The 18096-nt window shown below is 32.6% G+C and overlaps 1 protein-coding gene across 1 annotated transcript in view; it reads right to left on the bottom strand.

Moving 5' to 3' along the window:
* LOC129220643 (polyhomeotic-like protein 2) overlaps positions 1-8481 on the bottom strand; it is a 52285-nt gene extending 43804 nt beyond the window's left edge. The window contains 4 exon segments of the mRNA XM_054855072.1: positions 748-922; positions 3375-3626; positions 5534-5758; positions 8065-8481. Of these exon segments, the coding sequence (XP_054711047.1) occupies positions 748-922; positions 3375-3626; positions 5534-5758; positions 8065-8481 (1069 nt within the window).
* Between the last annotated feature and the right edge of the window lie 9615 nt (positions 8482-18096).

Here is an 18096-nt window from a genome sequence, read left to right as displayed (position 1 = left end):
ATGAAGCAAAGTTTAACCACAAGTGCCTGTGTATAAATATTATACCTACAGGAAACAAGCAAGAAAGAATTTGTTGGCAAATATATGGCTGTTGAGGGAAATATGAGATGAAATATATTTACAAAATCCGAGATGAGGGATGCTTTTTTATTTTTCCTGATGTAGACGACATGGATTTTATTGAAAAACATCAAATAATAAAAAAATTTAATGAGCCACAATTTAACAATGGAGGCCATTACTTTTTTTAAAAAAAGAATGACAAGTATGGCTATCATGGATTGAAATAAACCATATTAATATTTTGTCAAATTTACTGTTCGCACTATTTTTTTTAAATGAAATAGTTAAATTTTGTTAACTGACTCTTAAGTCTATATCATCACACTGCATTGAACAAATAGTGTGCTTTTTTATCACTTCTTAGACTTCAATACTCTTTTTACCCACAGGCTACCCATTTTCACCTGCGTGGGGTAAAATGGGTATAAAAAACATACAGTCATAAACACTCCTCTCAAAAATAAATTTGTATCAAATTATATGTAAAAATCATTTAATTCTACTCTTAACATATGTAATGTATGCATAAAAAAAAAGAAACAAAATATTTCGACAAAAATATTTAAGTCGAAATCCAAAAGTAGGCTATTTTATACCCATTTTACCCAACCTGACACTATTGTACATTTTACAAATAATTTAAAAAAAAAAAATTAACACACAGTACATAAATGATATATTTACCAAACAGTTGAGCATTGCTTAACATTGTAGCAGGAGCCTGAGACGTTAATATTTGTGACTGTGTACCAATAGGTTTCATATGGCTTCCATTAAAAACTTGAGCAGTGGAATGCACTGGCACAGCTGACGAATACAAAGATTTTGGTTGCAATGTTGCTTGCTGGTTGTGAAAAGTCTACAAAGTATTCAAACACAATTATTTCAAAATCTGATTTTAAAAATATAGCTTCATAAGATAAATTTAGAATTTTCATGAGAAATTTTGAAACATTAGTTTTGATTACATAAAAAATGAAATGTGAAGTTTATGAATAGACAATTAGCATTCAGTTTATAGCATCTGAAATTGATGTTTCTAATCATTCAATTTATCAAAGCTGTCTAGTACCAGACAGCAGTATTTTTTTTTCTTCTTTTACTTTGGAGCACATGACTCCTAAACACTCACTATACTTAAGAAGTTTTACACATAACTCATTTTCCAGTTGCCCAATCATTACCCACAGTTAGTCGATTATCTATTTCAGGATTTCTCAAACTAGTGGCCGCAACGACATTTTCTTTTTCAATTTCTCAACTTAATAAATTGAACTTGAAGAAAAATTAACAACTTTTTTTATATTAAACTACAGTGAAGAAGGAAAAAACAAATTTTACTGTAAAATAAAATCAGGTAATTTTGACATCACTTAATAACTTTTGCTGCACTGTTGTCTGGTGATTAAAAACTTTTTAATAAGGTTTTCTCTTTAATAAGGCATTCTGATGATGATGAAATCCCAATTTTTGTCAGGCTACTTCAAAAAATGGGGTGCCGGGTGGTCTTCTTGGTCTACATAGCCTTATTTGGCCCACAAAGATTTCTTGTACATTGATAATATGAAAAGCTTCGTGGCACTCCTTGCTTCTTCTTACAGCACCTCATTACATTTTCGACAAATGTCTAAAATATAACATAATTTTTCATAGTACTAAGTGCCTAAATGCCTGAACTAATGAAAAAAAAATTTTACCCTGAAAGTGAGACTAGAATACATAAATGCTACTGATACTAAAACTTACTCTTCATATCAGAAAACTTAAGCACACTATTGTGTATCAGAATGTTTACCAGGGGCGCTGACTTGCATAAATTATTGGGGGGGGGGAGGACGTTAAACATTTTCGAGGGTCTAAGGGGGTATGTAATCCTAAGGCATCTATCCTCCCCCCGCCCAAAAAACTCTGATTTCTGTGCCTTGAAAACATCAGTTTACTTATTTTCCTTTTTCAAACCAGAAAATGTAACACACCACCAGCTCAGTACTTTCAGCCGAGGTCTGCAGTTTTGTATTAATAGCACTCATCAGCCCGGCATTGGAAGCGATTGAGCTGGAGATGGAAAAACCCCTTTAACTAATACTGAAAATGTAACAGGGTTTTTCTGGTTGGTTGATTGGTTCTATTGAGTTTATTGGCGTAATAGCCTGAGTAGGCAATCGATGTGCCAAACGATTGTCGAATGTTCAAGTAGACAATTTGATTTGTGTTAAGAGACTAGAATGGGGTCATTACTAAAATATGTGCACACAAATACAGAGAATAGCGTCAAACATATATGTGTGGAGAAAGATAATTAAAGCGTTTGCTACTAAAAGAGGATAACTCCAATTACAATGTTTTCAAAAGGTTTGTATAACACCAATCCTCTTCTTTCTTTTTAATAATTTAATAACTCCTCTTGTGGGTCATTCTTCAAAAAGTGTAACTTTTCTGTCACATGCCTTTTACTGTAAAAACATTAAGGAACAATGATTTTTAATTTCATCAAAAATATATCTATTTAAACCTGCGAACAATTTTTTAATAATAATTTTAGTATATTTTTGGTTCACAACATGTGAATTCTCACCTCACATGTAGCACCTTGTGCGACTGTTTATGTTGTTTAATAACTTGTTTAATTAAAAGTACAAACTTATTAATTATTCCTTTCACAAGTGTCTCAAATACTATTTGTTTAAGCATATTTAGTTTCTTAATATTGTGTTTTAGTTCGTTTTAGTGGGACAAGGAGTTGTCACATGTCACACAATAAAGTCTCACCTTCGTTACCTAAACACAAAATGCCATTCCTCATTAACATGTGGCAGTAATGACATCAAATTTTATTTTCCATGATACAAGGGAGCCCCCTTGTTTATTTTCAGCCATAGTTGCAGTTGTGAGATTTTTTTCGAAGAACTAAAACAGGGATGTAAATTAATGTAAAAAAAGAAGAGAGCATGTTCTCATTTGCTTGTAAATTAAAAATCAACTTTTGAAGTCCACAAAACTCTCCCTCATTTTTGACACACTACAAATCAGCCCCCTCAAATCCTGAAAAGGTAAGTATAGGCGGACGAAAGCATCTTTCAGTCTTTGCCTTAATACTTCAAGTTTCATAAAGGCCTGCAAATTTCTTAAACATTTCACAATCCTCATTGACACTCGTTAAGCAAAAAAAAACTCGTCTTCACAAAAAGCACTCTCCAATCCCTCAAAAAAGACACACACACAATCAAAAATTATTGAGGGGGGGGGGGCAGCTCCATGGAGTCGGCGCTAGTGATGTTTACATAATTAAATAATTAATTAATATAACTTACAAATGTTTTCCCTTTTTGAGAATCGGCAAGTGCTTTCTGGTTGAAAATGGCCTGCTGATTTGGAATAACACCTAATTGACCAATGACAACTGTTTGATTAGGAGCTTGATTGGTAAATCCAGTTTGACTGTGAATAATTGTTTGTTTTCCAGGTGTAGCTATCATTTGCTGAGGAAAATTTGCTTTTGGACCAGCTGCACCAATGACTTGCCCTGAAGTTGTCATCATGGTGCCAGTATTAACGGCCATAGCCTAAAAAATACATTTTAAAACATGTTTAATAATTTGAAATGAAAAGAAAAAAATTAAAATACAGTCAACTCTTGATGACTCGAAGTCGCAAGGGGTCTGCTAAACCGTTCGAGTTATTGGTAGTATATGGGAAGTTTCCATAACAGGCTGAAGAGTTTGGGACCCAATAAAAACTTCGAGATAAAGGAATATCTCAGTTATAAACTTTGAGTTATCGAGATTCGACTGTGTCTTACATTTTTTTCAAAGAACAGAAAATGCAAAATAGATATAGATAACAAGACACTTTTTTATTTATTTCAAAAACAAACATGCAAACTATCTATTGGAGAATGTTTGGTACTGTCATAATCCGTGTCAATCCAAGCGCTGGTGGTTTGCTTTCATGGTCTCAGAAGTTTTTGAATTAAATATATGTCAAAATTTGGAGGGGAAAAAAACAAGTTACAGGTATATTATTGTTTTTTCCAGAAACATTTCTGGTCTGAGATACACTCCGTACCTGTACTTAATTTTTCACTTGTGACTTTCAACAAAAATTTCACGATATTTTGTAGTGGTATCTTGTTATTAGAAAGGAGTTCTTAACATTGAAAGTCCTATCAAAAAGTTATTTTTTTAATTTTCCCTAAGGTACAGAATTATCTTCAACAGGTTCATACTCAATTTCAGAAAAAAAAATTAAGGAGTTTTGAAAAAGTTTTGAAGGAGCAAAATGAGATCTTGAAGGAGTACTAATGGGCTGTCTTTAAATGATGTCACAATATTTTTTTCCATTATTTTTGGCCTCCTTCCCCTTTATCACAAAGTGTCACACTTCACCTCTTGTCACATGCACTATTTTTTTTATAAATATATTGATATAATAACTGTGTGATGTCACTTTTTGTCATCCTCCTTCTTCCCCCTTGTCACAATTTTACGCACCCGTCTCCCCCCTCAAGGCATGACATCACTTGTGGATGTGGATGACCCTTTTTACAATATCATAGCTGTAATTTACTAAACAATTATTTTTGTAACACTATCACTTACTATCAGTGATGTTCCCATCAACTTTTCTGAGGGTATACTCCCAGTAATCGTTATGCACAATATGTTTATGCAATCATATGCATAACAGGTCATAATACGAAAATTTTTGAAGTTTGAGGGAATACGCTATATAACTAAAAAATGTAAAATGTTTGAGAGTATATGGCGTATATGCGGACATCGTTGCTTACTATAGTACATCCACTTATGTGTTTTTAAATATTTAAAAAATAATTAGAAAAACTGACTTTTACTGCTGAGAGTGTGGTGGAAGGAAAATCAATAATCATAAAACTTGAAAAAATTGCCAAGCACCATTTAAGTATTATGAACTGTCTTAGTCATCTAATAATATTTTCATCTTCAACTTTTACGACTTCTATGATCAATTGGTAAATCACATCTTTATGACAAAAATAAATATACGAAATTACTACATCAAAATTGTCCTTATACCTTTGCCCTTGTGACGATGTTAAGTTGTCGATCGCAGTATTTTAAGTTACTGTCATAGAGGAAAATTATGTAGTCTTGAACTAAAAAAGAAGTTAAAACCAAACTGAAAGAGTTTGAAGGTCCCTTCAAAAAAATTTCTGAATGAAAGAGTATTGGAGGAGTTTTGAAGGAGTGTACGAACCCTGTTCAAATCAAGTGACAAACCTATGTAAGCAAAAACTACTGCTAGCTCTCCTAAAAGCTCCTTCAATTTATCACTTTATTTATTCACTTTCTTTAAAGCATATTTGGTGAAATTTCAATTGTTCACTTCTATGTTGCCCATCTAGACACCAAGCAACTACACTCATGCATAAACAAGACCTAAATATAAAAAAACTTGCACTTTCACCTATGAAAAGGTTAATTTATCTCACCTTATTTGTATTTACAGCTTGAAGTTGACCTCCCATGGAAGTCTTGGGATCTAATGTTTTAGCAGCTTGTAACTGTAAACTCAAGCCTTGAGTAGCACCAATACTTTGCAAAGTTGGACCAGCCATACCATGTTGTAAGGTTAAATTTCCAGGTAAAAGGAATTGCTGCTGTGGGTATAAATGTTGAAGATATGATGCTGAGATAGGTTGTTGCATTACTTGAACCTAAAATGTAATTTATATTTCAATTACTCATTTCAAAAATATATGATATATGATCTATAACTGCAAAAATTGCACACAAAATAATACAATAAAAGTCGAATCCCATCACCATAAAAATTGAGAGAAATGAAATGAATTTTAAAGAAAGGTAAGATACAGTCGCTATATCATCCCTATTCCTATTAACCTTGAAATACATTTATGCATTTTTTATTGGTATTTGTATTTTTAACATTAAAATGCTTTTGTTGCATCTTCCAGCCTTTTATAACTTTGATTTTTAAATAAATCAGTAGTTTTGAAAATGTGATCATTTCTAAAAACAAAAACATTACTATCTAAGTCATGATCTACTAAAATGAAGTCACTAAAAGATCATAATATAACCTCATGTCGGGGGCAACAAAATTACCATTGCGCATGGGCGCCATATGGCAGGGGGGGGGAGGACAATTGGCGACCCAAGCCCCCTTAGAAATTAGAACTTTTTTGCTTTTAGTACTTTTTTCTTTACAAAAATGTAAAAACATTTCTTCTGCAGCCCTTAATGAATAAATTATTAAAATATTCCAATTTTAATAACTAATTCATACTGATCTCTGTTTCCATGGGGAAAATATCCTGCTAAACCATAATGAAAATGTCTTAGCGGCCCCACCCCCTTAAAATTTTGCATATGGGTGTCCATGTCATTGTAAAAAAAGATTCATCTGACTCAGTGTAAGGCTTGAAATTAACAGTGACTTACTGCCGAGACCACAATGACATAAACTGGACCAGCAGAATATAGATTTTAGTAGCCCATGTGAACAGTAAATTTGTATTCTGTGAAAAGTCATTTGTGATGGGTTTCATTTGGCTTGACATAAACTGGACCAGCAGAATATAAATTTTAGTGGCCCATGTGACCAGTAAATTTGTATTCCCTTTTTCTGTTCGAAAATTTAAGCATCATGATATTTTGACACTGCGCAGAAAGTTCACTTTTACTTATGATGCTTAAACCGGGACATTCATGGTGGCGGGGGAGAAGGGACACCTGTTGACTCGGGTCCGAGCCTGAATGAGTTCCGAGATTTTTAAAATGATAGGTGAAATATGCATAGATACCTAGAGGTAAACAATATGGAGGGGGACCGTAAAAGTCATTTGCGACCGACTCCAAAATTTCTGTGCACACTCCTGCGTTTAATCTTCTTTGCAAGAAAATTTCTAAAAGTTTTCTCACAGCCATTTTCCTCTTCCTTCCCAAAGCAACACAGATTATATTTTGTTGCCTAAATCACCAGACCAGCATCTGTGTTACTAAAAAATGATGTCCTCTTCTCCACCCTATTCGCTTTAGAAATATTAATTCAAAACTGCTGATGGTTTTCATTTGGCTATGTTAATTAATTTTGTTTTAGTTTTTTTTTGTAATTTTTTTTAAAATTTCTCGTTACTATAAAAGCATTTACTTTCAAGAGCCGTAATTTTCGCAAAAATGAAGATATTGGAGATTTTGCGAGCTGAAAATGTTGTGAATTTTTTATGAACAGCATGAAAGTTGATTACATAAATAAAGGTGAAATATTTTACGAGGCTTAAATATTTGTAATTACTACAAGTGCACAAAAATAAAGGCTTTTACAGTATATTTAAAACTAACATGCTTGAATGGACCATTAAAAGTATGTTGTGCAGACCAGTGAAATGGTAGAGTTACTCGTCTGTTGGATCAGTGACTCATTTTAAAAAATATCTACCCATGTACTGTTAAAACTTGATTCTAGTTCCAGGAAAAAGACACCAGGTAACAAGTGTTCATCATATTTTAAACACACTTATACATATTTATGCTAACTCTTTTTTTGGCAGATGGTGTAAATTGATGCTTTAGCTTTCCACATTTTTTGTTTATTTTTTTCTTGAAAAGGATTGAAGAAGAGAGGAAGTACAGAGTAAAAAATGTGTTCTACTGCACAGCTATGACACATTTTTGAATCCTGGTTCATAAAAAAAATTCAAGAACAATTTTCTTAAGCTCTTGGTCAAGGACTTTGAAAATTCTAAGCTTATATTGCAAATGACAAAAGTAATTGAAATACATATTTGTGACCATTATCCATAATATAGCTCAAAAACAAAAACAGTAAATCATTCAATTTATAAAAAATATCTTTGCCTATAAAACTTGTAGTGCAAAAGGACCTGCAAAAGATTTGACAAGAAAAAGAATAGAAATATGAACATGTATTAAGTATTTTTACAAAGGTATACAAATACAAATATATTGAAAGATATAGATTTGATTTCCATAATTATACCTGCTGCAGAGGAGACTGAGACATAGTCATTGTTGGATGTATGGTGGTATATGGTGCAGAACTTTGAGACATCATATTACTTGCTTGAACTGTCTGTGCTTGTGCAGTCAACTGTGGAACAGCCATTTGGACTGATGCACCAGTACTAGTATTCACAGTTTGCTGGAGGGTTTGCATTTGCGGTTGAGAAACATTTAACGTAGCAACATTGATGGGCACAGATGTTGTGACGTTCATGTGGTTATTTTGTTCCACACTGTTGCCCATGGGCATTGTGGCAGCTACAGTCTGCTGAGGTTGCTGTTGTTGCATTGGCGATTGTTGTAGTTGCTGTTGTTGAAGCTGAGGCTGTTGCATTTGTGGTTGTTGTAGTTGTGGCTGCATCTGGGTCTGTTGGAGTTGTTGCTGCTGTTGCATCTGTTGTTGCTGTTGAGAAGGTGGAGGCTGTGGTTGGATAAGCATTTGCGTATGATTTTCATCAGCCATTTTCAAAACTCTTAAACATGCAGCTGAAACAAATTAAAATATAATACATTAATAAAAATATTTTTATACAAGACTTGAAATAATCATTTAGAGTTGATGGCACATTTACCTGTAACAAGAGAGGTGAAAAAGTAGGACATAACAAAGGACAATACCAAAAAACTGATTATATCACATTACAGAAACTTTTTGACAGCATCTTAACTATTAGTATATCATGTCTTATTTCCAGGAACAATTAAACTCTTATTGTCTTTTGAATACTCATTGCATAACTTTTGCGAACAGTTTACACAACTCTCGACCTCATCTAGAATTCTTGGCATCTCTTCCGCAAAATGCAGACCAGATAAATTAAACCATCTCTATGGTCCTAATTTTAAGCCATGTGTAGGCCAAAAATTGTATTACTGAAAGGGAGGTGAGATCTCAAGAGACCACTTCTAAAAGTGCAATGAGATTTAAATGATACACTTGTCAAAAGATACTGATAAGCAGGGGAGGGTGGGGTCCAAGTTCACAATCAATCAGACCGTTCTGCAAGACCACACGTCCCGTATTACGGGTTAATGAATTGCAATTTGTTAATAATAAGTATAAACATTTTTCTTGGCTAAGATTGACAATTATTCCTTTTCACAAAACTAAATACATAAAAATTAATTCAAGACAAAACTTTAAACTTAATAATGCACTTACCTAACTTACCCATAGTGACTCAGGAGAGAGCAGTGGGGAAACTATTATTTAATGTAATAGATACCCAGATGGTAACTTGTGCTTATGCCTGTGTAGTGATGTGGATCGGGTAAATACCCAGTGGGTAGGTAAATATTATTTGGGTATTTACCCGGGTATTTTCCCAAGGCTTGAGTAAATACCCAAAAACTGGGTATTTTACAAAAAAATGCAAAAAGTGAGTCTGATTTTTTTTTTTTAAATCTAAGTATGAAATAATTGGTAAAACTGATACATACATATGTATTACACCAGGGGTCTGGCCAGAGGATATTTGAGTCCGTTAACGGACCCTTCACAAAATCCCGATCAAACAAAACGGACCTTTCACAAAATCCCGATCAAACAAAACGGACGCTTCACAAAATTATGATAACCAAGATCGGATCTTTCACAAATTGTTTATTGAAAGAGCAAATCTGAAAGCAAAATAACGCATATTTCTATGTAGAAACCGATAATTTTTGGAACCTTTTTTGAAGTCAAATTAGAGGGATCAGCTTATACAAAATCGGCTAATTTTGAAAGAAAAAAAAAATTGGCACTCTTGCGATGCTCCTGCAAGCGATAAACAATTGCTCAATTGCTACTGCCAAATAAATATAATGGTTGTTTGTTTTATCACAGCTAATTAGCAGCGGTGTTGTTATAAACTTTTCTGAAAAGGCATTGGTAAGCACTTTTCTCCCCGCTCATGATTTAAGATTTAATAAACAATAATAATATATATCTGCGAAATGAACTTAGAACTGCAAAAGGATAGTAAGGGTGGGGAAAAATATGATCGCTTCATATAGGGTTACCAACTTCAAAATTATCACCACTTAGCGTCTGGCGTTGAACCTTTATAATGACTTAATTAGAAAATATTCTCGTCAATATTTGCGTTTTTATGGTGCGGTGCAATGTTTAATTGTTATTTTGGGAGAAAATTATATGGGTTTTGATTTTTCCATGCTAACAAGGATGATTAACTTTAAATAAACTCTTTTAATTACCGTTTTTTTTAGATGTCTACATTTTGAGAAATGCAATCTTTTAACATCCGATATGAGAATCATATTTTGTTCTTTTTTCGAGCTAACTTCGCTTTATTAGGATGCAAATAAATGAAAAGTCTCTTTATTTCTGTTAGAACTCTCATTTCAAGTTTTTAAAGCAAAACTCCATTTTCTGTTATGAGTTAAAAATTAAAATGCTGAATAGATGGTTTATTTTATTTTATTTATTTATTTTTTTGCTTCAACTGTGTCCACAGATGTTAATGAAATGTTTATCATAGGACTCTAAAATGCAATTTTAAAATAATTTTATCAAAAATATTTCTTTTACAAGTCGTTTTTATACTTTTGATGCCTTGACTTCGAGAATTGCGATCTCTTTGCATCCGCTATCGGAATCCGATTTTTCGAATTTATGATGTTTATTACGCTTTGTTAAGAGGTAAACAATCAAAATAACTTTTTATTTTTGTTAAAATCACAGAATTTATAAGTTTTAAACGAAATTCTGTACTTTTAAGAGTGTTTTGGGTCACAAAGGTAAATGCTGAACCCTATTCTGAATTGTATGTTATTTATTTATTTTTTTGTTACAATTATTTTAAATACTGGACAGAAATATTTGTAGTATAATTTAACATAATGTAGAATGGTAGATAAATATTGATACTTGAGAGAGCGATGCCCCCCCCCCCCCCCCGTTAAATATCAGAAAAACACTCCAAAACGATATTCTCGACATAGAAGAGGAAAACACTAAATTTAACTGATGCAGTTTGTGCCATCTCTAAATTATAAAATTTCGTTTTAACAAAAAAAGAATTTTTTTTTTTTTTTTTTTTTTTTTTGCGAAATTATTTGATTTTTCACAAAATTATTGGATTTTTCACAAAAAACGGACCCTGTGAAAAATCCTGGACAGACCCCTGTACACAGTTTATAATATTTTTATTGGAAGACTTGAAATTATGGAAGAAACATATTGTGAACCAAAGAATCTTTCTTTATAATGTCATAATTGGACAAGTATAAGCATGCAATTCAATGATGAACTTCAGGATTTCAAAATCACAATCTAGGTTAGTCATATCCAAAATGAAAAAAAAAAAAAAAAAGAAGAAGCATGAGGGATGCTTGGAAGAATTTACTGAGAAGTTATTAAGACTATGATGTTATTTATTTTATTGCTGTTTAAGTGGTAACGTGGCAAATATAGAAACAGTTTTCATTAATAAGCAAAAAAAAAAAAATTCTGTTGCCTTGCTCATTTGCATTTGCTCCCCAGTACTTCATGATGAAAATTTATTCGAACTATTTTTAATACAGATGTCAGGTGGGAAGGTAAATATTTTTTTGGATATTTATCCTAAGGCAGGGTAAAGCGCCTAGTAATTGCACATTTTGCCAAATAAAACTTTAGGTGGTATCAAAAGGTGATGATTTTCTTTTTAAAACATATACTGTAAAATGAAAGATTAAAAATATAAAAATTTATATATTATAATCTCTTTAATTAAAGGGGTAATGAAATCTTATCAAAAAATCTGCCAGAATTTAGAATGAACTATTCTAAAACTTAAATAGGATGGCAGGATAATTTAATTTTTTATGGAGTAAAGCAAAGGGATTTAAGTTTAATTTTGTCACATAGATAGCACCAGCACAACTTTTCATTGATTTTTCATAATATCATGCTACTAGTTAGTTTTGGCTTTGAGTTGTAATCAGTTTGTCCAAAGCCTCCTAAATACTAAATGCCTGTCACATTTGCTTTAAAAGTGATCCTCCGCTGGTACACAAACAACGCTACTACCTGACGGCAATATATGGATGGTGTTGCTATGACGATGGATCCAAACAATTCAAATCAAATGGTTAATTGGTTAATTTTAAAATTTAAATTTAGAAGTTAACCAACTGTTTTCTCAGCTTTTAATTTCTAATGCTTTCGATCTTTGATAGTTGGCAGTAGCCAGAAGACCGAAAATATGCTTACTGGGATCATTTTGCTCTATGTTAAAAGGGAGAACGCGATAGGCATTTAGTATTTAGGAGGCGTTAGTTTGTCATTCACTTTGTATGTGTACTGGTTAAACTTCAAATTTGATCAAAATACAATTTTTGGACAAAAATTTGTTTTGTATATGATTGGTTATACATAGTGAAATACAGACAGAAAAGTATTTTATTTGAATATAAATTTTTGAAATAAATACCCGGGTAAATACCCATTTTAGGTATTTACCCATAAAAATAAATACCCAGGTATTTTACATCACGATGCCTGTAGTATTGAACATTTTTTACAAGCATTCTTCATTCGTAAAAAGAGCACACAAGCTCAAGTTTCACCAAAATCCAACATAAGTTTTGATGGTTGAACAAGTTGAGTAAGAATGACCTATTCATAAAATTGATCATGAGACTTTTGAGTAGTAAAGCAGTGCCAAAAACTAAGCAGCACCAGTTTATACAGGGATCACCAATCAGTGTCAGAAATAAAAACTTAAATTAAAGCTTTATGATGTAAATTTAATAAATTTTCCCAGAATTTTTGTTATTTTTTAAAAAATTCCCAGACTTTTCCCCCAATTTCCTGGTTCTATTATGCCACTATAAATAAGTTTTTAGATGTCAAATTGAACATTCTAGACCATCATTTTTAACAAACCAAATATATACGTATCAGGAATTTAAAAATAGATAAAAGGTAGAGACGTACCGAGTACTCGGTAACTACTCGGTACTCGGCCTACTCGGCCAATTTGCCGAGTACTCGGTACTCGGCCAAATTCTGATCAGATACTCGGCCAATACCGAGTAGTTGCAAAAAATTGAATATTATCCAAGACAGATACTAAAATTTAAAAAAAAGAGAGCAAGCATTATATTCTGCAATCATTTACAATTAAAATTTATAAGTCAAGTTTAAATTTTGAGAATAATGAAGTTTGTAATGCTTCAATGGAAAAAATCTTTATTTTAATGTCCGCGAAGTTAATAAAACTTATTTATTAAAAATTATGCAAAAGAGGTAAGTATAGAAAATATGGAATTTTCATATTAAAAATGGATTTTTGCTACAAACAAAAATTAGTTATAAAAAACATAAAAATACCTTTATTGAAAAAATAAAAGGAAATAAAACAATGTTAAAAGCACAGTGCAGGAACACTGCAGACACGTGTTTTGGCTTTACAAGAAATTCCTTTTTCAATGCACAAAATGGGAGCTCGTGGATTTAAAGTTTTTTGTCGAATGTCTTTACATTCTTTAGCTCACATGTATGAATTGAAATAGACGTTCCTTGTAAAGGGGGGGGGGGCAGAAACACATGTCTGTAGTGTTCCTGCACATTTGTTTTATCTGCTTTTAAAAATTATTTATGTTTGGTGGACTAGAACTATAATTGATTGGTATGCAGTGAAACCCTCCTAACGGACACCCCTCTATGCCAACAATTTTTAATTCCCCAGTTCCAATGCAAATAACATTATTAAACCCCTGTCCTGCGGACACCTCTCTATTGCGAACAAAAAAAAAATTTCCTGTTAGTGTCCACATCAGAGGGATTTTACTGTAATTTGTTTTAATACCAACTCGATTAATCATACCTTTAGTTTATTTATTTTTAATTTTAAAAATAATGTTTTTGTAAAATTTTTGACACAAACAAAATTTTTTATATAATGCGTAGTTAAATTTCAGCAGGAATTTAGTTTTAAAAACTATTGTATGGACAAGGAGGTCTATACAACTATTCCAATAAGTTCAAAATTCATCACATGTGTGTCGGTGGTTCTTTTTAAAACATAATTTGTACTAGGGAACTCGGCCGAGTAGTGAAAGGCCGAGTACTCGGTAACTCGGTACTCGGCCGAGTAGTGAAAGGCCGAGTACTCGGTACTCGGCTACTCGGCCAAAGTGCTACTCGGTACGTCTCTAAAAAAGGAAATGCTACATATTGCAAGCAATTTTTTATAAAGCAGTAAAATATCAAATTATTTTTACAAAGGCAAAATTGATTGCTGATCTCATTTTAAAATTGTTTTTAACAAATTTACTCTTCATGTCAATTGTTTAAAGGGTTTCTTTACGAACAATTGCTAATTTGTCTAAAAATAATTATTTCTCAACTGAATGTCCAGAAAACAAGATAATAGTCCTAAAATTTAGTATGCTGATCATTTAAAAAATGCTAAGTAAACGAACTACAGCAGCAGAAAATCAGAAAAAATATTTTTTTATAAATTACCAATGCGAAAAAATTGAACAAAAAAAAAAATGTTTCTGAAATGCTAATTTAAAATGCCGAACGAAATTTTTGCATTCATTATGAACAATAATGACTCGAAACGAGAGGGAACGCCATTAAGTCGAGTTAGCTGCTGCAGCTCAATCTTCTTGGTACAAAACATTAAAGTTGCAAATCTGTAGTTCCATCAGTAACTTCTTAAATGAAATGCATGTGATGCAGACAAATTAAAGAGATTCAAAGATATTAAGGCTTAAAACTTAAAAGGAAAATAAAAAATCTTGTCTTAGGTATTTTTTAAATACCAACAGATAAATATCGAAAGAAAGCGTTGAATTTTCACAAATGTTGAGCCGTTCTGTAAATGATTGAAATAAGATCATTCGATGGAATGTCACATTATTGAAACTGAAACATCAAATGCATATATTTACCTCAGGCAAGAGACGCTACAAGGCTGAAAGGACGAGTTAATTACATGCACAAAATATGGCGTTGGATAACTCGAAACTTATGTATTATTCCCCTATTATACAAAGTATTTGAAAAGGAATAAGATACGCAAAGACTTCGACATTCTCCACTTGTCACTATCTAAAAACAAATAATAAGAAACAATTTTCCTACTTTTCAACAAACTTCCAACTAAAACAAATTACCTTAATCGTGATTTTCTTCTTCCTTGCAACTCAATCGCACCTAAAATAATACTGGGGTATTTACTTCCGGTAAAAAGCACAAAAAAAAAAAAAAAAAAAATATGGTACAGAAAGCTCCAAACTAACATTAGAAATTGTGTTTTTTTTAAATCTAAGACAATGGTATGTTTAAGTGCTTTTGTTTTAACGGGCATTTTAAAATTGAAATTGAATAACAAGCCGAGCAAAAATTTTCATCATTCAGTTAACTTAAAATAGAAAAAGCTGCAACCGTGTGATGTTGCGTAGCCTACGGATGTTGCGTAGCCTACGAGGATGCAACGCTTCTCTGTCTGAGGAGCCTGTCATTTTCGACCGATTTCCGAAGCTGAAAGGGGACCAGAAATATAGTTCAGTTTGAGCCGATAGATGGAGCTTTTAGCGTTGCCAACAAACCGCACGATTGCATATGTTTGCGTGCTAAAAAGCGGTTTTGCTTTCGCTTTGAATAGAAAATAATTGATAAAATTGAAGATGAAAGGAAATATTGTTGGATACTTTAAAGTTCAGCTTCTAAGGTACTTCAATGAAAGAATGTCCCTCCAAATAATGTTCATAATAAGCTTTGAATAGTGCTTTTAAGGAAATGTTTTATCGGACCCAACCATGTTACACATTTTTAAATTACGTAAAATAAAAAACATATTTTAAATCGAATTGCATTATTACTATGGACGTATCTAGAGGGCGGCAAGGGAGGGCAGCCGCCCCTTTAAATTGGGAAAACATATTTTAAAATAAAGCATGAAATTTCAAAAAAATTGATAATTGACATTTGTTTCAATTTCTCAATTTATTGATAATTTGGCTCTAGTGACCTGACTTTTAAAGTATAAACTTTTTTTTGGGGAGCTAAAGCGAATATAGATAATTTCAACTGCGTATTTTAGTCATATAAATCGTAATTGGCATTCGGGGTGGGGGGGATTTTTTAATTATTTTTTATTTATTTATTACTCTATTTTATTTTTTAAATTTATTTCATTTTATTGTTTGCATTTTATTTCATTTAACTTTTTAGTTTGCGTGTGTGTGCGGGTATATGGGGTATGTCATTGGCACTTTTCGAATAATGTAATAATTATAATAATAATTAAAAATAAATAAGTAAGTAAATAAAAATATTCAAATAAATAAATCTTTACTAATAATAAAGCTGAAAGTCTCTGTCCGGAGGATGTCAGGATATCTGGATCTCTGTGACGCGCATAGCGCATAGACCGTTCGGTCGATTTTCTTGAAATTTGTCACAAAGTTAGTTTGTAGTATGAGGGTGTGCACCTCGAAGCAATTTTTCGAAAATTCGATTTTGTTCTATTTCTATTCTAATTTTAAACACATTTCTCACAGAAATTTAATAAAATGGGAAAGAATTTGTTCTGAAAATTATCTTTCTTTATCTTTTTTTTTCTTTACTTCTTTATCTTTATTCTTTTCTTTTCTTTTTAAATAACAAACCTGAAAGTCTCTCGGTATGAATGTTTGGATCTCTGTGACACGCATAGCGCCTAGACCGTTCGGACGATTTTCATGAAATTTGGCATAAAGTTAGTTTGTATCATGAGGGTGTGCACCTCGAAGCGATTTTTCGAAAATTCGATTTTGTTATTTTTCTATTCCAATTTTAAGCCCATTCTTCTCGGAAATTTAATAAAATGGGAAAGAATTTGTTCTGAAAATTATCTTTCTTTATCTTTCTTTTCTTTACTTCTTTATCTTTCTTCTTTTCTTTTCTTTTTAAATAAGAAACCTGAAAGTCTCTCTGTATGGATGTTTGGATCTCTGTGACGCGCATAGCGCCTAGACCGTTCGGCCGATTTTCATGAAATTTGGCACAAATTTAGTTTGTAGCATGGGGGTGTGCACCTCGAAGCGATTTTTTGAAAATTCGATTTTGTTCTTTTTCTGATCGAATTTTAAGAACAAAAATATCATAAGATGGACGAGTAAATTACGAAATTATCATAACGCGGAACCGTAACATGGGCATAAGCCAATTAGCGAGATACGAAATTATCATAACGTGGAACCGTAACATGGGTACAAGCCAATTAGCGAGAAAATTCACCATACATTATTTGTAAATATACAGGCGACCTTTTAATTTTTCTATTACGGGCAAAGCCGTGCGGGTACCACTAGTAAATAAATAAACAGAAAAAAAACATGAGCTACAAAAAAGGAATAGAGAGTCGAGATTTTTTTTTAGTAGTGGGGGGGGGCACCCCTGATTGGCTTGGATTCTCACTAAAAAATGAAATTTTTTTGATTATCTAGATAGGTCCGCTGTTTCAGAGGGTAGGAGAAACTGAAAATCAACTATAAAATCTCTCTACTAAATTAGCTAGATTATCGTCCTCTCCTGCTCCCCCCTTAAAATTTAATGTTTTTAAAGAGGTGTAAATATTTTTTATTTTAAATACATTTCAATTTTTGGAGCTTAAAGGAAAGCCTATGCCAAAGCATAAGATGTGATGTTATTTAGCAATTTTATTCAGTACATATACATGGCCACAGGGATCTCAACGCTCCCCCCCCCCCCCTACAGGACTGATGAAATTAGTTTCCCTATAAAAATTATCCTCCTTCAAAATTAGAATGGCGGAACCGGCACCATGAGTGCCCCTTCATAGGCACTTCTGACACAAACAGACCGCACCGCTGTTTCTTTCTTTTTGGAGTATGTGTGTGTGGGGGGGGGGGGTAATATTAGAAGGTTTTCAATCTTATTTTATTGCTACTACAAAGCCCATCCGCCCTATACAGACCTCTCAACTGCTATGAAACACTCCCAAAGAACGAAACTGTCCAAACCCTATAAAATGACCCTCCTAAATCAAGAGGGTTATTAACG

Source organism: Uloborus diversus, chromosome 4, assembly GCF_026930045.1.
Source record: "Uloborus diversus isolate 005 chromosome 4, Udiv.v.3.1, whole genome shotgun sequence".
Classification (NCBI taxonomy): domain Eukaryota; kingdom Metazoa; phylum Arthropoda; class Arachnida; order Araneae; family Uloboridae; genus Uloborus; species Uloborus diversus.
The sequence above is the reverse complement of the archived record's forward strand: the minus strand, read 5'-3'. Positions and strand labels throughout refer to the sequence as shown.